General features: G+C 51.8%; 7 protein-coding genes across 7 annotated transcripts; 4 read left to right on the top strand and 3 right to left on the bottom strand.

The window, feature by feature from the left end:
- Positions 1-132: 132 nt before the first annotated feature.
- On the bottom strand, positions 133-1,764 carry CONPUDRAFT_105432 (uncharacterized protein). The gene is made up of 4 exons (XM_007771191.1): positions 1,648-1,764; positions 481-1,595; positions 306-430; positions 133-256 (listed from the first exon to the last, which is right to left on the bottom strand). Exons 2-4 carry the CDS (start codon positions 1,442-1,444, stop codon positions 245-247), a joined length of 1,101 nt encoding a protein of 366 aa, XP_007769381.1. The 5' UTR covers positions 1,445-1,595; positions 1,648-1,764; the 3' UTR covers positions 133-244.
- A 211-nt stretch (positions 1,765-1,975) lies between these two features.
- CONPUDRAFT_105430 (general substrate transporter) lies at positions 1,976-5,452 on the top strand. The gene is made up of 15 exons (XM_007771190.1): positions 1,976-2,077; positions 2,137-2,407; positions 2,466-2,561; positions 2,624-2,723; positions 2,797-2,927; positions 2,980-3,197; positions 3,249-3,444; positions 3,501-3,716; positions 3,787-3,807; positions 3,864-3,910; positions 3,967-4,025; positions 4,076-4,212; positions 4,314-4,359; positions 4,431-4,581; positions 5,122-5,452. Exons 1-15 carry the CDS (start codon positions 2,075-2,077, stop codon positions 5,179-5,181), a joined length of 1,752 nt encoding a protein of 583 aa, XP_007769380.1. The 5' UTR covers positions 1,976-2,074; the 3' UTR covers positions 5,182-5,452.
- A 688-nt stretch (positions 5,453-6,140) lies between these two features.
- On the top strand, positions 6,141-7,161 carry CONPUDRAFT_105427 (uncharacterized protein). Its single transcript, XM_007771189.1, has 3 exons — positions 6,141-6,311; positions 6,368-6,715; positions 6,773-7,161. Exons 1-3 carry the CDS (start codon positions 6,201-6,203, stop codon positions 7,022-7,024), a joined length of 711 nt encoding a protein of 236 aa, XP_007769379.1. The 5' UTR covers positions 6,141-6,200; the 3' UTR covers positions 7,025-7,161.
- Positions 7,162-7,955: 794 nt separating this feature from the next.
- On the bottom strand, positions 7,956-11,351 carry CONPUDRAFT_144516 (uncharacterized protein; the record flags this gene model as incomplete). Its single annotated transcript, XM_007771188.1, has 19 exons — positions 7,956-8,210; positions 8,265-8,399; positions 8,456-8,701; positions 8,752-9,067; positions 9,106-9,153; positions 9,204-9,224; positions 9,279-9,378; positions 9,438-9,536; positions 9,761-9,818; positions 9,866-9,950; positions 10,005-10,102; positions 10,156-10,382; positions 10,434-10,459; positions 10,517-10,529; positions 10,589-10,724; positions 10,769-10,840; positions 10,984-11,093; positions 11,148-11,210; positions 11,273-11,351. 19 exons carry the CDS (start codon positions 11,349-11,351, stop codon positions 7,956-7,958), a joined length of 2,187 nt encoding a protein of 728 aa, XP_007769378.1.
- A 281-nt stretch (positions 11,352-11,632) lies between these two features.
- On the top strand, positions 11,633-13,870 carry CONPUDRAFT_144515 (uncharacterized protein; the record flags this gene model as incomplete). Its single annotated transcript, XM_007771187.1, has 2 exons — positions 11,633-11,712; positions 11,992-13,870. The coding sequence occupies 2 exons, from the start codon at positions 11,633-11,635 to the stop codon at positions 13,853-13,855; spliced, it is 1,944 nt and encodes a 647-aa protein (XP_007769377.1). The 3' UTR covers positions 13,856-13,870.
- Positions 13,871-14,120: 250 nt separating this feature from the next.
- CONPUDRAFT_154453 (uncharacterized protein) lies at positions 14,121-14,486 on the top strand (the record flags this gene model as incomplete). Its single annotated transcript, XM_007771186.1, has 1 exon — positions 14,121-14,486. The coding sequence occupies one exon, from the start codon at positions 14,121-14,123 to the stop codon at positions 14,484-14,486; it is 366 nt and encodes a 121-aa protein (XP_007769376.1).
- A 1,340-nt stretch (positions 14,487-15,826) lies between these two features.
- CONPUDRAFT_165947 (uncharacterized protein) lies at positions 15,827-17,768 on the bottom strand. The gene is made up of 3 exons (XM_007771185.1): positions 17,617-17,768; positions 16,738-17,550; positions 15,827-16,660 (listed from the first exon to the last, which is right to left on the bottom strand). The coding sequence occupies exons 1-3, from the start codon at positions 17,716-17,718 to the stop codon at positions 16,169-16,171; spliced, it is 1,407 nt and encodes a 468-aa protein (XP_007769375.1). The 5' UTR covers positions 17,719-17,768; the 3' UTR covers positions 15,827-16,168.
- Between the last annotated feature and the right edge of the window lie 2,010 nt (positions 17,769-19,778).

Genomic DNA, 19,778 nt, shown 5'->3' with positions numbered 1-19,778 from the left:
ACCAATGAGCTTACAGAAAGTCCTATGCACGATAAAATGAAAAGGGATGATGTAAAGATTGCAAGGTTCACCAGTGGTTTCACGTCGTAACGCTTCCGAGCCTCATATGCTGCAAATAATCAATCGATGCGTGTTTTATGCGAGTGTACATAGGTAATGGTAAGTAAATGTGTAACGTGTATCACATATGCAGGGTATTGGGCCAAGGGAAGCGGAGACGAGGTACACATAATCGGAGTGACTATCAAATCGTCCTCTGCAATAGCTGTTAGCCCAAGATTCATTGCATAACAGAGGAAGCTCACTTTAGTGACGGACCACTGGACGATCGCATTTCTTATATGTGATCGTAAACCTTCCTGGCAGATGTCACACGACAGCAGTTTTCCAAGCGGCGACAGTGTCGACACCATTGTACTCACCGACATATCTACAGTAGGTTGTGAGCGGCGAGCGGGTTCAAACGGTGCAGTGTCTTACCTGGCTTAGCGTTCCAGACGAGATATGCTGCTGCAAGCGCCCATGCCCGCGTAAGACTTTTCTGGTCGTCGAAACTGCAAGCTGAGGTCGGGGCGTGCGGACGGGGAGGCGGCAACAAGATGCGCTTCAGCGCATCCACGCGACCCAGATGTAAGAAGAACAAACGCCTGAGATACTTGGCCCCTAAGCGCTCCGCCAAGTCATCGCTGACCGAATCGACAGAGAAGGAAAGGAGATGCGACGATGTTGGCACGGCGAGGTCGTACATGTCATGTGTAGCAGCCAAGGTATAGAGGTCGATCGGGTATAGGGGTGCCTGTGATAAAAGGAGGATGTACAATGGGGTGGCGGGAGCGATGAAGCGACTCGGTAAGAAGCCGTACTTGGCGAGCGCTGTCACTGCAGACGATAGAGACTCAAATGCGGGTGCATAATGAGCGCACGATACACCATATACCGTATGCAAGACGATGTTGAGGACGGCAGAATGCTCCGGGACGAAAACTACGTTCATATTATGTGCGGACTTGCTCTGTGGTTTAGAGAGGAGACCATTGAAAGCGTTGGCGGATGAATCAGATAGAACGTTTCGGCCGAGGTAGAAGTAGACGGCATCAGAAGAGAGGAGGAGGAGATCGGGCGGGAGGATATGGATCTGGGCATTGGGGAAGAACGCTGACGAGACGGAGATAAGGTTTTCGTTGAGCTCATCCACAGTTGTCGAGGACGGAGACGCTGGGTAGTCCCGTAAACAGGCTATCTGATGGAGAAACGCCCTAGCAGGTGGGCTGGTGCTCTGCGGGGGTGTCGGAAGCTGGAATGGCTCCAGGACATCAGCGCGATCATGTACGGGAGATGGTGCTGCAAGAGAGGAATACTGCCCCGAGTCGAGCTCCATATCAATGGGTTGCTGAATTGACTCTAGGGCGAATTCCCAGTCTGTGATATCCGAGTTGTGATCCATTTTCGGGGGATGGTTGGTGTGAGGGGAGAGGTAGATGAAGAGGATGCTGAAGGGTGTCCACGCATCTTTATACTGGCGTACACTCCACAGTATATACCACGCAAACAGTAAAGACCTCAACCCCTCGAACTCCAATACGGGCCGCTTGGATCTGTTGGTTGTTTATCACCCCCCTTCGTTATTTCAGAAAGTTTACGACTTACTTTCAGGCTGATCTGCTCACAGTACACCCCCTCCGCATGCAACATACCGATGGGATTATTCTCCGAGTAAGTAGAAGGCTCATCGCGGCTTTTCGAGCTAGAATTTGACTATTTGCGGACTATGCCTTGGGTCCAAGGAATGGAGTTGCTGCAAAGGTTGTCTGCCACGCGTGCTTCCGCGTCCTCGATCGCGTCCCGGTTGAGGGGTGCGAATTGATTGCGAACGTGCCTTAACGTCCGAACCTCCGCCGGCCCGTGCTTGCCGACGTCCACGGCGGCAGCCTCATAAGCCCAGAGCCTGGCCTTTGTCACGGCCTCGGACCGTATAGTTACTATCTCAGACGTTTGACTCTGAGCTACAACCGTCTCCCGGCCGCTACTTACTTGCTTGTAACCACCCATAGTCTTCTGTTCTACTCGCGTCTTCATGGTAGGTCGATCTTTATAATCCAGTAAAACGAAAAAGAAATGTCTGACTCGTACGCGTAGGCTCGGGATGGCTATGCTCCAATACCCTCAAACACACCCACCACACGCGCTCTCGTCCTCCATCCGGGTCGTTCCCCCGGCTATTCCTACTCATACGGTCCACAAGGGCTCAAAGGCATCCTCGCAAACAGATACACCGCGTCGTGCGCGATACTTGCCAGTATCGGTGGTGTGGCATTCGGCTATGACCAAGGCGTCATTGCAAATGTCCTTGTCATGCCGACGTTTCAGAAGCAGTTCCCACTCAATCCAATCTGGGTGGGCATCATGAGTGAGTAGACATGTATATTCTGGCCCCGATGTGATGGCTAATATGACACGACGTACAGCCGCTGTACTCGAGCTGGGCGCTTTGTTCGGCGCGTTGGCTGCTGGAGTGATTGCCGACCGTACCTCGAGAACCCGGGCCATGATGTTCTCTTCGAGTACGCTCATCCATATTTCAGCAGCTTGAATACACATTGACCTGGATATATGCGCCTCTCAGTGATTTTCAGCCTCGGCTCGGCTTTCCAGTGCGCTGCATCGTCAACATCCTTCCTCATTCTTGGACGTGCAATCGGTGGATTTGGCGTCGGCGCGCTGAGGTAATCTTGCCAGCTCTCGCTTTACGTTTTCTCAAGTTCTCACCCAGTTGCTTGGAATCATCATGATTCTCAGCATGCTTTCTCCCCTTTACATCTCAGAGCTGGCGCCTCCGGAATTGAGAGGTTCCCTTGTCGCACTGGAGCAGTTCGCAATCGTACTTGGCGTCGTACTTGGCTTTTGGATAGGGTTTTTGACCCGAGCGGGTGAGCCATCCAAACAGCCCATTCGCTACGTCCATCTAATGCTGTCTACTAGTACCTTCTTCACTATCCTGGCGCATACCACTCGCCCTCCAGCTCGTACCAGGACTCGTACTCGGTCTGGGATCAGGAATCCTTCCACAATCACCCCGCCTTCTCGTCCTTCGAGGCCGAATTGACGAAGCTCGTGCAGTGCTGCACCGCATCAGAGGAACAGGGACCCAGAGGGGTGATGATGATGAAAGTGTTGAGCTCCTTGAGAATCTAATCGAAGTGAGTACCCTCCCTAGAGTATATGCGCCCAAGACCTCTGATATCCGCTAGCTCGAGTTGATGGAAATGCGCATTGGGACCACGCTCGCTGCTCGCCAGGAGGCTCTTGACGTCAGCAGCGCCGAGGCGATACATGGGCCTATGCCTGCGACCCAGAAGGGCGGCAGTTGGGGAGCGTGGGCTGCGCTTTTAGGGCCGAAGTACCGCGATCGCACGCTTATCGGTGTCGCTGTCATGTTCTTCCAGCGTAAGCACCCACTCAACGACTTGGCCTCATCGTTAAACTCACTCGAGCTTTGGCAGAATGGAGCGGTATCAACGCGTTCCTGTACTACGGACCATCCCTTCTTCGAGAAATCGGACTCGGCGGGCAAGGCGCTATCAACCAAATCTCTCGCTCTATCGCAGGTCTCGAGCCAGAAGTGGGGATAGATACCCCGACGCTGGTTGTAGCGGGTGGGATCGGAATCGTCCAGTTTTTGGCGGTGCTACCCGTCATCCTTGGGCTTGATCATTGGGGTAAGGACTCATTATATGCGTATATATGCGCTGTTATCTTTGATAAGCTGACTCCATTCGTCTTCGCAAGGACGGAAACCACTGTTACGAGGTACGCACACATGCATCACATCATCTCTTGAGGACGTTTGTTAATGGAACGTGTAGGTGGTGCTTTAGTCATGGGCATGGCTCATCTCCTTATCGCTCTCTTGGTGCGTTTGGACTGTCACACATTCTTTGACGTTCGTTCGGCTGACTTGGTGACCAGGTGCACGAGTTTGAAGGACAATGGGGACTCTATCCCAGCACTGCGTGGATAGCCGTATTGTGAGTCAACTCTCTCTGTATATGTCGGTCTCTTGATAGTATCCCTCCAGGGCCGTATATGTCTTCACCGCAGCGTATGGCGTGAGCTTTGGCCCGATTGGCTGGGTGCTGCCGAGCGAGGTATTACCGTCTTCGGTGCGGAGCAGAGGCGTCGCACTTGCGACGGCCTCGAACTGGCTCAACAACTGTGAGTGACCTATTCTCGTTCATTTCCGTGCGCCGCACTATGAAGTATCACCTATTTTCATTCTGGCTATACCCGATTCTAACGAGAATAATGCCACACAGTCCTCATTGGTCTTGTTACTCCCGCCATGATGGCCATATCACCTGCGTGAGTTCGCGATATGCAAACTTGCCCACGAGGTCGCTTTCATGGTCGCTGACATCATACGGCATTTTCAGGGGAACGTTTGGCGTATTCTCTGTCGCTTGCTTCGGCGCTTATCTTTGGGTGACGAATGCTGTTCCAGAGACCGCAAACGTATCTCTCGAAGAGATTGATGCTCTATTCGCCTCCGCCGCTGCCCACGAAGAGGGAAGTCTCCGTGCACAGGTACGCATTCATCCGTCCGTTCTGTTTCCTGTCCACTTTTTTTCTTTGCTCCACGGTCATGCGGTGAGCAATCGACCGGAAGGTCCGCCTGCCCGGGTGGACCTAGCGTTGCACATCGGCAATGTACCCGCGCATGTCCCGCCCTGAGGGTGCGTCGTATGTGCGAGCAGTCGTAGGGCACTGCAGTGCGGGATTGGAGACTGCGGGCGGCGGTTATCAAGTCGCCATCAACCCGAGCGGATGAATTGCGCTATACCTTTTCTGGGGAAAGCGCCCGCCCGTGCCTAGCATCCGGAGGAACGATCTGGCTCCGTCATTTGTGGTTGATCGTTGACTTGTTGTCTTCCGCGAGCTCCGCAGGCTTCTTTGTCATGATGTTTTTGGTGTCTTCCCTAAGAGACCTCGATGACCTGCGAGCGGGAGCAGAAACTTGATCTTTCTTCGCTGCCCCTTTCGCATTAGTCTCGTCGTATTTCCTTTAAGACTTCTGCTCTGCTTTGCTGAGAAGCTGAATATATGCTGACCTTCGGCTCTTCTCAGATCGAAGGCGAGCTCGGGCTTCCAGACCTAATCGCACGCTTGACGAATCACGCTGACTAGCCTAAGCTATACGAGGGAATACTCGTAGGGTGGAGACATTCTCCCTGAGGAAACTTAGAGTTAAGTAAGGGTCTCTCCAAGTTTCTGATGGTCACTTTGCGCGCTCGTTTGTTTGGATACCGCATTGTAGTGTTTCTTGGGTTTTTGGACATATTTATATACACTTCAGTGGTAATTAGGAACTGTACATACCCTCGCATAGAGGTGGTAATTGACGGTATCACACATTCTCACCTTACACAATATGTTGGCCAATATACGTGCATGTGCGAGCCTTACAACAACAATGTAAGCTCAGAGCAAATTCGTGCGATGCGATGGCTGTTAGTTACCCCGTCGTCGACTTAGTCCTTTCTTCTTAGTTGGCATTTACTATTGCCTTCGTGGTCCTTGTTCCAATTCAACAATTCACTAACGAGTCAAGTCAAGCCCAGCCATGCAAATTGCCCAGTATGTCTTTCTATAAATGCGGTTATGCAACATCCTCCGCGGCAAAAGTGTCACGGGTATCCTAGTTTTGACGACAGTCACCGAGCAGCGTTTCTGTCCCAATCCTTCAACATTTGGCATGCGAATCGAAGGCCTGGTTTCATTTTAAAGGGCTGAGAAGACGTACCCGAGTGCTACAAGGGCTTGACGAAGGTCAGTTTACTAAGACGCTCAGTGGCGTACTTGAACATAGCAGATAACCAAAGAGGACGTTCACACGCCACCCGCAAACATGCGGAAAAAGGTCAGCATGCCACAAGCATGCCGCCGCGGCGTTCCCAGCGAAGCCTAAGCCCAAGTACCCCTTGCCTAAGCCACATTTCACTCAGTTTTCTCAATCAATGATCTATCCATCCGCAATCACGCCCACGTTCGTTCGGTCACCAGTCTGCAGTGTCCTGGACTTGGCGACATCTCATCTACGTCGTTTCAGCATCTCTTCTGTGCGAAGCACTTACAGCTTGGAACAGCCCAGCTCTACTCGTTGTATCCAGCCCCCTCACAGGCAGAGGAGCTTGCGTCTGCTATCAATGTCATCCTTGAAACTCTCCATCTGTAACCCGCTTGCTGAGACTGGCAATCTTCGACTTGGAGGTGAATGCAAGATGAGTACGAATAGGGCGAGTACCAATGCCAATTCTGTGAGTGTGCGCTTGTCTGCGCCCAACGCGGGCCGACTCACACTATTAATGTGCAGGGGACTGGCTCCGGCTCCAAGCGAAAGAAGGTCGTAAAGAGCCGCTTCAAGGGCTCCCCTCTGGACGACTTCTTTTGCAAATACACCCATAAGGGTTTCGACTACAAACCTAGCAGCTCTGCACCCCGCGAATTCGAGCGTCTCTGCAGCTTCATGAAATGGGATGACAAGGATAATCCCAAGCGAAGGGAAAAGCGAAGGGAAGCGCGAAAGCTGTTTCAGGACGCGCTCACGCAGCAGTTTAATGTCATGTATGGAGAGGACGAGAATGAACTTGCAGCATGGCAGTCACTTTGCGCGGCTTTGGAGCTAGACCCTATCCCGGATACTGTGGAGAAATGCCGCGAAGTGAGCACACTATTCCACATCCAGTCGGTAGCAATCCTAATTAGACATGTGGGAAAGAGCATTCGCCTCACATTTGTGAACCTCGTCGACCTCGTCGATATTCAGAGAACTGGCAAGTCTGTTCAGCGGTTCAACTCGGAGGTTGCCCTCAGCACGTACACGAAGGCGGAGGAGAAGTATTTCCCGCGCGAAAATGCGTATCAGAGCGGATTGCTGAGGTATCTCCTCCGTCATATCACGTCCCCTGACGTCAAGTACCACACCGGTGGACACAAGTCAAGGAAAAAGACATCGTTGAGAAAAGTATAGTTGTACAACTATGATTAGCTGTTAGAACTTGACACTGACGGCACAAATCACATAAGAATGTCGACTTGTACTCGAGTACTGTATCTACAGATCACGAGCTAAAACATTGGTTTCAGTCCATAGTGGCTGTTCTATCTCTCTGCACAGTGACGCGAACCCCAAGTCGCTTGCATTTGTAAGCCCTTGTCGAACCTTTCTGACCTTATACCGCAGCTTCTTGGTGAGCTCCTTATGGAACTGCTCTAGTCCACCATTCCCGGTTGGTAATTTAGTTGTCACCAAGTTTCCGTTCCACCACTTGAACAGCCCTACTATGCTCATATGGACGTTGCAGAACTCTCGGCAGCTGATCCCGGTTACTCTTAATATTCTCCAGTATGCAAAACATCGTGTCTTTAGAACGTTCGCTGTATTCGAGTTCTCGTTAGGCTCCTCGGGTTGGAGTTCCCGCAGTTGGAGTAACCCAAATTTTACGGGATGCAGCGTTTTACGGACCTCGTTAAGTTCATATTCATTGTCTGTTTAGGTTTGGGGCGACTCGGACAACACGCTTACGTCTCCTAGTCTATTTCGCCTTGGTTTTACTATGGATTCCTGGCCATCCTTTGTCCTACGCCAAAAAGCTTGAGCTGCACCCTTGCTTTACTCCGGACCTGGCATCAAACTTCAGTCATCAAACTCCCTATCCTCATCGCGATCCCTGCCTCCTTCAGAGTCTGGATCTTCGTCGCCCTGATCGGCTTGCATCTCGTTAGGCTCCTCTACGCCTTGCTGACCACCGTTCATGTCTGACTCGTATCCATTATCCTCTCTTCTCACGCTATCGTCATTCAAGTTATCGCCAATATCTGACCCGGCGTCGCCGTTAGCTTCCCTGCTCGGACATAACAGGTTAGCACTGTGAGCTTTGATTCCACTTCTGGGCTATCGCTTACATTGTGTGGTCATTGTCTTGATTATCAGTGTTTGAATTTAGCCGTTCTCTCATCTTAACTTCAAGTTCCTCGCTTTGTTTTCCGTCGCCGTTCGCACCCCGAGCTATCTCTGTATCTGAATTATCTTGGATATCCTGGCCGTTGTTTTCGGCAACCTCCGTGACGTCAATATTAAGTTTCTGAGCCACCAGCGTCAGTAGTGCATCCAGCTTTGTCAATTTCCGCTCCATGAGGATAAGGCGGCTATTAGACTGTATAAGAGTATCAAGAGACAGATAACGATCATCGTTCTTTATGTCGCTTACCGTGGACTCGTCAGGATCTTCTTCAGGATCTTCGTCAGGAACAAAATCGTCATCGTCATCATCGTCATCATCATCATCACGGCCAGCCCATATGCTGCGCAGGTGCTTCAACTGTTTTGTAGGAGGGTTTCTACGCTGGAAGATGGAGTAAGATCATATATAGACGATTACAGTTATGTTGTTGAACACACCGCTTGGCTCCATTGATCGAACATCCCACCAGCAAAGGCCGTGACGTGAACGGACACATCCATTCGAGCCTGCTTCCAGCCGCGGACCAGTTCATCCAGCCGACAGTCGAAGGCAAAAAAAATTGTAGTAATGCTTTCAGAAAAGCTGTCGAAGGTGTCCCGTGGGTCGTCCAAGATGTTCTCCGAAGCTCTTCTAACTTCATCAAGCTGGCACTTCAACAACAAATACAGAAGTGGCATGATGGTCTGCAAGGCGATGAGAGTGCATACTGTCATGGATCGGATCAGTTACTCACTAATTCAATTCGATCTTGTCCCGTGATACTCGGGAGCAAGTCTATGCTATCCAATTCGTAGTCTACTTTGGCGAGCTGGTCTCTGATTCGGGACTCCTCAAGATCCATGTACTCATCTTGAATAGAACTAAGCTCGTTGTAGTCTATGAAGTTAGCCAAGTTCTCCGTGATACCCCAGTTGATTGATTCAAGAATCATTGGCTTGATGCAGTTTAAGTTCTTTAGATAGTCCGACATTGCTTCCTTGTTTTCTTCCTTTGCCCGTCGCGCTGCTTTATTGATGCCATTTATGAGATCTTCCACCTTGTAAACGTATCTGTCCATAACTTCAGCTGCTGAGAGCTAAGGAGAGACCTTTCATCACCGTACGTTTCATTGTTCATAAGCCACACCATGGCCCAACTACAAATCGTGATCAATTGAGACCGCAGCAGCTTCATTGAGCGACTCACAAAGAAAGCCACTTGGGTGTACTATGATTCCGTCAGCGTTCCACTTGCGACAAGTCAGACGGTGAAAGAACAAACCTCCATCCCTCAGGCCGACGTTTCATGAAATCGTTACATTCACTGACGGAGATATATCCGCTTCCATCATCGTCAATGGCGTCTGCTATGGCGGGATAATCTAGTGTTTTTTTAGTGATTAAGATCCCTTTAGGTTGAAGCTGACAATCACAGACGCACACATTGACTTGGATAAGAACGGCAGCGTCCAGTGATCCGGATGGGACGCATCCGTGCGAAGTTTTTCTTTCATAAGCGGTTCAAAATGGTCGTGAACACCTTCAAAATAATGGGTTAGCTTAAAGCAAAGCGATTCGGAGCGTTCATACCGTCCATGAACGCCCTAGTCTCAACAGATGAACGCCAATGCTAAACTATCGTCAAACCATGATCCTAAAACTGAGTTGGAATGAAGAAAAATACATTTTCTACAGAAGAGATTTCGCGCGATGAGGCATCAACTTTTATGTATGTTCCGTCAACGAAGTGCATTAGATATGTACCTGCCCATATATTCCGCAGATCGGGATCCTTGATCAGCTCATGCGGTCCAGCATCAAGCTATCCACAGAAGTAAGAACAGTAGCTATGCGGAACTTCGCACTCACATGTTTTATTATAACGTCTCGAGAGTCCTGCAACTCTGTTTTGATCTGCTCCTTTGCGTCATCAATCTTGAAATTGAAGTATTTCCTTTCGAAATATCATATAAGTGTCATTATACGTTTTATGGTTGGTTTGTCTCACTTGTTATCGTCAAGTAAACGGGTCAGCTCTAGTTGCAACAGACTTCTGTCGATCTTTTCTCCAACAATAGTTGACAACTCGTTGTATTTCTTGGGGTCCTGTGGAGAGAAATTCAGAAACACGATGCTGCATAAGCATAAATTTGGCTGACGCGTGCGATAGCCTCGACGCCACCGTTCTTATGGATAAAATCCGTAACTTTCCTCTCTCGAGCAGTAGACTGGCCCATCAATTGCAAAATTCCATCTATATCAATGCGATCGTCGCTGTTAGGGAGTTCGATGGAGAAGAATTCGATAAACTCTGTTTCATGAGCCTCGAAACGCTCCCAGAGTTTCCTGAGCTCTTTAGATAGTTCATCGCCCCGGAGAGTAGCCACTATCTCATATTAGTCAGAAGTGGTGAGCGCTTTGAGATCAATCCCCTCACAGATGGACTTCTTGCTATAGCATAGCCTTGAATTTCAAGCTGCTGGTAAATGATACTTCGGCTCGTTCAATGGACAGGCTTACTCTGCATATTGGCCTACATTTGGTCAGGATGGTCAGCTAGTCAGCTCGTTACCCAGCATCAACTACACACACCAAACTCTTTCATTGTCTTCTTCAAACCTTGTAACAACGCCTCAAGGCGCTCATTCATGTTGTCACCGAGCTGGCGAGCTGCCTTGTCCTGGCTTAGATGGCGCAAAAAGAACACAACGGAAGACTGAGCGAAACCCTGAGATTATCTCACCCACACTCAGGCAACTCGTATCTACATACCATCTTATAGCATATGGTGGCGATTTGCAGGTTTGACGGATCACTTCTCTCTATCTCGACCTTCATGATTGACTAGAATAAGAGTGGTTATTTTAGAGCCTAATCCAACTGCAGCTATAAGCAGTCACACGCACGGCGTATGACATCGATGCACTCTAATATGGTCGATCATGTTAACCAATGATTCAGCGAGTACAACAGAAGATGCTACTGACCGAAACAACTTCATACATGTCTGTAATGTCATGAACGACCGTTATAACGGGATTTCCAGCATTCACGATCTTCATGGCAGTGGTATTACACTGGTTCGGCGGAGTTTTGGCTATATAGGATCATTATCAAAGGAGAAATAGTGTTTTAACCGTGAGATACGCACCAATCCTGTTTACATAGTCCCTGGCTGTTTGCAGAGCCTTCTGAGCGACCGGAATTGTGGCATCTGGAGTTCCGAATTCCAATATTACACCACGAAAGTGAGGCATAGCTCCATGGGATACATACTCAGATGATTCTTGATCTTGTCCCGGTCATGAATCTGTCCCTCAGTCCCTACGTTGGTGTCGACTTGGGTTTCAGACATTTGGGCTAAGAAGACGAAGAAATGCGCGCGGGGTGTCCTGTGGAAGTTTCGAATCAATCGAGACACTTATATCAACGACGGGAAATCCTCAGCGCTTCTCTTCTCCAATGACAAACGGAGCCCACGAGCAAGCGCCGAGCCCTTGACTAGCACTAGTACCTGCGTTCATTGTTTCAAGTCGGGCTCGTAGGCTATTCTTAACCTATTCACCTGACTCCATAACAGTGATGGTGCGCGGACGAAACATTTGGCGTGTGTCAGACAGTGTCGGACGCAATCCCATGGCGTCCGTTCTCACGCGCCAGCAAGCGCTTGCCACCAACGCGTCGAGTGACTACATCCGTAGACTCTTAGTCGTACAGTACGCCCGGGCCAAGTACTTGGAAGACCATCTCATACTCAAAGGCGTAGAAAGGTCATCTTGAATTACCACCAAGTAAGTAAGTCAAGTCCAGCCCAATATACCTTATCATATGACTGCTGCGGGTAGACGCGCGCTTGTCGAGTAGCCCCATTGTTGTACGATAGCAAACTTAGCTTCAGCTTCGGATGCTTCCAACTCGTTCCCATTGACAGCCGGGCGTCTCTGCGGTCCGCATGGTTCGGTCCTCCGCATTTGCTGACACTCACCTTTACTTAGGAAGCCAAATTGTGCAATCCTCATAGCCCTAGTAGGCCTTTGTTGGGTGCCGCTATTCTCAGCATGCCTGTTTCTTCACTCTCATCCTGGTTCCGCGACACTCTCAAACCTGACGACTCCCAAAGACGAATTAGACTCACCTGTTACTCATTCTATCTTCGTACCACCATCACACGCACTCCCTAAACTTCCATACGACGTCCTAGTCCTCGTCTTCCAAGCATGTGTCGAATCTCACGATGGCCGCGATTGGTCGTCTGCCCCTGGAACGTCGGGTGTCGTCAGTCGCTTCCGCGCTCTCCATCCGCACAGCGTACAGCAGGGAAGGAACTCGGAGGCGGAGAAATGCGAGGCATGCCAAAGCGTTTGCTGCCCGCGATGGGTCCACGTGGCTCAGGTCTGCCAAAGTTGGCGCGCCACTGCTCTGTCCACTCCCACGCTCTGGAGCCACCTCCCCCTGAGCGCCTGCTGCTTGGGGCACTGGGAAAGGTGGCCTGTCGGGCTGCACACGTCGATGGGAAGTGCGCACCCTCTGCGGCTTCATATCGATCTCCAAAGCACACGTGACAACGCCGCATATGACGCGCTTTGCGCGAACCTTCACCGCGCAGTGGAACTCGTATACACATCTGCTGCAGACGCATACGACCACCCAGCCGCCGGCGAGCTCCTTCCCGTCCTCCGAGGCCTAGGCCTCGGCCCAGCACCCTTGCTCGAATCTCTCACCGTAGTTGATCAGCCACTGTGCCTCTTGGCGGGCCCGCTACTCCAGGGCCCTAAGGGTGCACCACGACTCCGCCATTTACGGCTTTTGCGATCCCCACCAGTGTCCTGGAAGGATCTTAAGCCATTCTTGGGGCAATTGACGCGCTTAGAGCTACACAGCATCGTGGAACACCTCTTAGAACCCTCTGCCGCCAATATGCTAGACGCTCTGACGCACATGAGCGCGCTACAGGAGCTGAGCATCCTCAACTTCAAGGAGGAGCTCCTAGGTGTCTCCTGGCCAGAACGACATGTCCACCTCGCGGAGCTTAGGCGGTTGAGGATGGAGTGCTCGGCGGCGACGTGTTTTCACCTGCTTTCTATGTTCCATTATGATCGACAGAGGGTGCGGGTGGAGGTGGTGGCATACGACTCGTTTGATTACGAGGAAGAGCCACCGAGATGGGACCTCTTTGAGGGTATAATCGCATGTCTCCCCATTGCAAGTCCTACAAATGCGTCTTCGCATTTCTCCCAGCTCAGCCTCGGTAAGCGCCAAAAGCTATATTTCACAACCTGGGTAAACTTCTCTACCTGGCACGACCATCTCCTGGATCCTTCGGGTCCGTCATTTTCGGGGCCTGCGACTCCAGCCTCATACTCGCTCACCTGGTGTACGCACCAGAGCTTAGACAAGAACCTCCTTTTCTATTTTGCCAACAAACTCCCCGTACAGTTCGCCTCCACCGCGTGCATCCACGGCGGGCCATCTATGAAGGCAATGAGCGACCTCCTCGCAATGGTACCACGCGCTCTCTCGCTCGAGCTCAGAGGCCTCTGGGCTTCGCAAGGCGAGCACCTTCTATCCGCTTTGAAGGGCTCGACTGCGGGGAATCTACATGTACCCCAGCTGAAGCGAATCGTCATCGTCGACGCGGGCGCGCCTGACGATGGCGCCGTGGGTAGCTCTGATGCTCCGCATGCCGGTCTCTCGGGACTGGGCAAGTGTATATCTGCACGCCGCAAGCGCGGGTGCTGTATCAGCATGGTCGTCAGAGGATCAAACTGCAGCTTCGGGGCTGGAGAAGGAGACTGGGCAAGAGCTCTCGGGCTGAGAGGGTTGAAGTTGGAACTCGAGTGGCTGCCTTTCTTGTCGTGAGACATGGACCGATCGTTCTTTAACAGCCTTGACCACACTATTGGACTCATCCACAGCTATGATATAATTTGTTGATTAATAGGTCTAAATGTGTTTTAATCCCTCATTGGAACGCAATATTGTGGATATGAGACGCGAAGCGCAAAGATTAATCCACGTGGTCATCCGACCCAACCACTACCCTCATGGTGAGCGCTGAGTCCCAGCGGCATCCTGAAACGCGATAGCCTGGCGAACTTCTACTTAATATTCTTCCTCCCCGAACATGAATCAGAAGCACGAGGATGTACATACTCCGGGTGTGGCTGCGTCAAGCTCCCGCAAAATTGTCATTGTCATTGTCTCCGAGCGGCATAAATCCGAGCACTGTACTCAGCCTTCTTCTCATCAACGCAAGCAGGTGATCTTCCTCACAGAAAAGCCTTGCCTGGATGATCGACGATCTAGGATCCTCAGCGCAACACCGCCATTCCTCGCGAGCGCTGCTCGCTTCCGACGTTTCTGCGGCCCCCGTACTGTGGTCGGCGTGGACAAAGGCGCGATGCTGGCGCACGCGCCCTCGCTTCGGGGAATGCCAAAGCCCGATCTGGAGATCATGGTACTATACGATGTGCTCTCGCATAAAGCCTGACTCGGGTGGGGAGGCAGAGAAGCGCTATCTCTCGATCAATCTTGCGCGAAGCACTCAAGCGCCCACTGAGTACTACCATGCTTCGGAGAGCCTGTAACTGAGCTCCTCGGTGATATGAACTTGAAACAGTGGTGACTTCGTTCTTGCTTGCGTTCCTGTACTGGGGGATCTGCGCCGTTGCGCGTCGAGAAAAATTCTCAGCCACAGCTCGGATCATCGATCGCTGACGATACTTTTCGGATATACAAGGAGGAGGTTGACATCAAGTGAGAGAGAAGCGCATAGCGGTAGCCCCCCGAAGCTCGACGGCGTTCTAACGCGAAGGCGAGCTCGAGCAAAGACCCAGATTCGCAAATCGTGATGTGGCCGTGATTTGCGTTCAGAAGCCTGCAGAACTTAAAGCCCAACTTGAAGAAGCTTGAAGCTCCGAGGAGATCTAGAGAAGCCTGCAGACTCGCAATCGAACACTAGGATAGCGAAGCCAGAAGCACCAGAAGCAGTTAGAGTGTGCGAGGTTAAACCCAACCTGAGCTCACTTGGAATGCACATACCATAGGTTTGTGCACGTGTATACATTAACTCAGCTATAGTGTGGCGTCACGGTGTTGCCCAGTCGCAGCGAACGGATGGTTAGATGCGAAGAACATACGGACGCAGACATAGTACTTGACCGTGACCAGGACACTTAGTATAATCCACCCGGCTGTTATTGCTATATATGCCAGTCTAAGGTACTGGCCGAGACCGATCGCGACCTCTACAAACTCGCTTTTTCGGTTACTTGGCGGCGTGAACTTTGCCTCCGTTCCTGTGCGCCTCCATGCGCCCCCAAAGGCACCTGACGCGGACATCTGATCACCGTGACACATGCAAATATTTTGACATGCCCACTAACGATCGACGCCCGATTCCACCGTCGCCGCTCCGACTCGGTCTCGGCGTCCGTCCTGAATATTGCTCAGTGCAGAGGAGTGCAACTCTGATCATGAGAGCCTCAGTACGGCATCATAAATCTGTCAAACCACCATGATCCAGCGCCTGCGTCGGCCGCCAGAATGTTCCGTATCACATCACACCACATTGTTGTAAAGATGGAGGCAACAATCGCGCCTCGGCGCGTAGTACGACACATTATAATTAAGTGAGGGTGTAGGTGTACAACAGAGCGTTTTACGTATGGCGTACGTACGCAGCGAATCATAGAGATGAAGCGCGATTAAATACGAGGGGATATTGCCGTAGTTTAATATATACCAGCTAAAAGTGCTGTCAAGAAAAGAGCAGTATGAAAGGGTGGCAATGAGTGTAAGGTCAGGAAGCCGGATGGATAGGATACAGTCATAACGGTGACGAGGACGGATGATGATCGATGAGGGGTATGCGGAGGTTGAGTGGATGGTATGAGCACTGTGAATGAGTGAGCAAGGGAGTTGTACGAGGTTACTAGGGGAAACGAGACGGGAAAGGACAGATGATCAACTGTGAAGACGAGCACAAACAAACAAATGCGGAGTGACTAAATGTCAGGGGAAAGAAAACAGAGATTGATGAGCAGCAGGCGTGAAGTAGAAATGCTAAAAGAAAGGCACTATCGGAGACCCAAGCAGACACAGTCCAAAGTCCAGAAGTCGCTCGTTCAAACATTAGTCATAAAAGGGCGGAATAAAAATCCGCTGTTGCGTTTATCGCTGAGAAGGGGTCGACTTCGTCCGCCGCCGAGCAGCGAGACCGAGCGAGCCAACCGCATTGGAGATGATCCGCAGCGGCGTGCTTCTCTTGCTCTTGAAAGTTGCCACGGTCGGGCTCGACGGGTCAGGCTGAGGCGGCGGTGGCGTGTATCCCACACCGGATCCGACGCCATATCCGACGCTTGCAAAAGTCGTGCCCGTAGCCGTATGCGGCATGGGAGGGACCGGTTCCGTGGGCGAGCCGATGGGCTTGGCCTTCTTTCGCTTGAAGCGTGAGGCCGTCGAAGATGAGCGCTGCCTCGGCACCGCCGGAAAGAAGTGCACTGAGTCGCGAGGGTTGCTCAAGCCGGTCCCGTACCATGGCGACGCAAGCGTCGCCGTCGACTGTGCTGCATGGTTGTGCGCGTACGGCAAGCGAGAGTGAGAAAGCGGAGACGACACGCGGGGGAGCGGCGGGACGTCCGGGAGAGGCTTGCTGATTCGGCTCTAGCGAAAAAGAAAAAGGAAAAACATTAGTGCCGATCACAAGGAACATTAAGTTTAGAACATGAAAACAAACTCACGGACTTGCGCGCGGAAGAACGAACAACCATCGCGGGCGACGATTCGGCATACAGGGGCCGGGTGTATGGGAGATTCATGCTTTTGGCGTGCTTTGCCGGTGGGCCGACGCTCTCACCTCCAGGGCTCCGGAGAGATATGCTCGCGCTCCGTGGAGTGGTAAGGTCGCTGAACACCAGCGGACTCCCGATTCTGGTCGACGGAGGCGAGTTGGAATACTGGGTAGTACCCACTTCAATATCTAGCTCAGATGCCACAGGCTTCCTCTTAATTCGCCTCTTCGGAGCAGGTTGTAGCTTCGGGACAGTAACCTCAGCTCGGTGCTGCACCTCGACGTCGTCGTCCCGCACGGCTTCGGCCCAACAAAGGTCCGAAAAGGAGTCTTTGGGAAAGCGAAGCAGCTGCTCGTCCAGGTCACCCAGCCGAGCGGCGTCGAATGCACCGGTACCCGTGCTTGGGTCGAACGGGCAACCGAGGGTCTTGCGAAGCTCACGAGCGAGCTGGAGGTGGATTTGCGCATCATCAGCCGGTGTCCTGGGCTCATCGTCGGTATCGGGTGAAGGCTCGGGCGAAGATTGGTTATCAGGGATATGGAGTCGTCTGTCAGTTTCAGGAGAAGGGCCACGAAGGGGAGCAGTCGAGTAGGAAGGAGACGAGGAGTTCATGAAGTCGTGATCTGGGAAAGGAGCCTTGGTGGACTCGACGGTGGAGGAGTACTCTGGTGCAGTGTCGAATGCCACATCTTCATCGTCTTCCAAGCTAACGAAGGGATTTGGCGGACGTGGAACGCGGCGGGCTGACCGGGAAGGGTAATTCTAGGAAAGACAAAAGAGGGATGATTAGCGTCGCTCCGTAGGATACGGGAGGGGATCACGACATACGGGCAGGTCGTCCATGGTGGAGTAGACAGAGGCGGGGAGAGAAATGTGGCTGCGAAAGTCCTTATCGCGAGCAAGTACTAACACTGATGGAACGGCGTTCATGTTTGGGCGCCTGGGCCGAGTTTATAATAAGGAGAGGATTGACAAAAGCCTCACGGCGCCGACTCCACACGAGATATTCACGAGGTATTGGAGGATCGACAGGTATGGAGCAACAAGATAGCGTTGTAGGGATCGCTCCAGCTCGGTGAGGGAGGGCAACGCCGTGCCACGGAGGGGGTTGGAGAAAGAATGGAAAAGGTAGAGGAAGCGGAAGAGGCATGGGAGTGTATTTATGGAGGGCAAAGATCGTCGGGTAAGACGCGTACAATGAAGGTTTGGTGTGTTCCAGTTGGGAACAGAACGTGGGTCCCCCCTCGGGCGATTTGGAAGCACTTCTGCATCGGGCGGCCACGATCCCGAGGCTGACTCGATCGCATGTCTGCAGGGGCGACAAGAAAGGACAGAGGCTGACGGCATTCATATTCTGATGGACGAGACAATACGCCATCAAGACATGTTTGCAAATGCCACGGTAACCAGCCTAATTCCCTTTTCCATCCGCGCTTTGGCCTTCTCTGATCGGGCCATCGTCATATTGCTCCTCCCAAAATCGCGTCCCTTTCGGCTTCCTGACAGCCAGCTGACAGCTTCCAGTTACTTCTTGGGACATTCGTCTGACATCGAAGCGTTCCTAAATGCCAACGCCAGCACTGAACGTACTGAACGGAGGCTAATTTCTTCCTTTGACGTCCACAAGCTCAAGCAAGAAGCCATAGGAAGTCATGTCGTCCAAAAGAATCCTGGCTCTGTGGGAGCCCAGAAAAACCGGCGATCCCCAACTCCTCCCGCGACGTGAGAGTAGCGGCGCGTCCCAGTGCGTTCCATTCGTGGCACTTCTATGCACCCAATTGCACCGAAGGTTGGCTTATCATGCGGGGTGGTGCGGACATATCACCAGTCACAGCCATCTAACAATTTGACTCTCGCCGACCCTGGGCCACTGAGGCACAAAAGCACACAATGCCGGGGTAAGAGGACAATGGAGATGATCGGGCATTCCATCCAACTCTGATATGGGAAGCGATTTGCTCGGGCCTTCGAAATCTGTCGTCGCATGGCCCCATATGGGTGGAGCAACGCATACCCAGCACAGGCCACAGCGCGAAGTTCAAGTAAGGGCTACCAGGCTTTTCCTCTAGTTCCGCTGGGGTAACTCAAAATAATTTTATTTTGCACAGCATCCCGGCAGAGACTGGCCAAGTCCTCAAGCAGCTGACCGTCCACCGAACATAACAATGAAACATCGGAGCCCACAGCCACCCACGCTGACAAAGTTCGTCAATCATGTCGGCAGCCTTCATGATGCATGACCCCTTGTAACTTCACGATTCAATAGACCGACCACTCGCTCCAATGCGCGCATGGGATCACAATCATGATCAGTCAATCTTCTTGGATCCATTGTGACTGTCAGCTATTGTCGGACGTCCGCTGACCACTTGGATACGGAAAATGAATCGTCGACGAAAGGAAATACGTGGCCCAAAGTCCGGCACCGTAATTTAGGATTGCCAGACGTAGCGGCATTGTTTAAACGCCCGAAAGAGACTGCTCCTGTAGGGCTCGACGTTCTGGTCGCCCTCGGCCGCCCTCCGTCCGCATGTATGTGCTTTGGATCTCCACGCTCCGGTTGGCTTCGCAGACTGACCCTCAAGGCTTTAGCAGATACGAAAGACGACTTCAAACCCATTGTGTTACCATCGAGCGTCACTTCTAATGACCTGGTCCGTACCCCCTCGTCCTATCGCCTTCGGCTGTCGAAGATGCAGGCTTCCGAGTGGATTGGAGAAACGTGTACATCTGTAAGCAGCTGATTCATCTCGATGTTGATGCCGTTCTTTGCGTTGAACTTAAACAAGTTAAACAAGGTAGAACTGGACCCGCACAGTCCGCCCTCATCTGGCTAGACTTTGCCCAAAGCTGTCTTATCATCACGCTCAAGGCACATCGTTGAACCATCCATGGGCAAACGGTCTACGGCTCGCCATGACATATGTCGTCGTGAAAACGGAACCCCCACAGTGCGCCTGACTCGCTCGTTCGCTTGTTCAGCGCGACGC

Source organism: Coniophora puteana (assembly GCF_000271625.1).
Source record: "Coniophora puteana RWD-64-598 SS2 unplaced genomic scaffold CONPUscaffold_7, whole genome shotgun sequence".
Lineage (NCBI taxonomy): Eukaryota > Fungi > Basidiomycota > Agaricomycetes > Boletales > Coniophoraceae > Coniophora > Coniophora puteana.
This window is presented reverse-complemented; position numbering and strand designations above follow the sequence as displayed.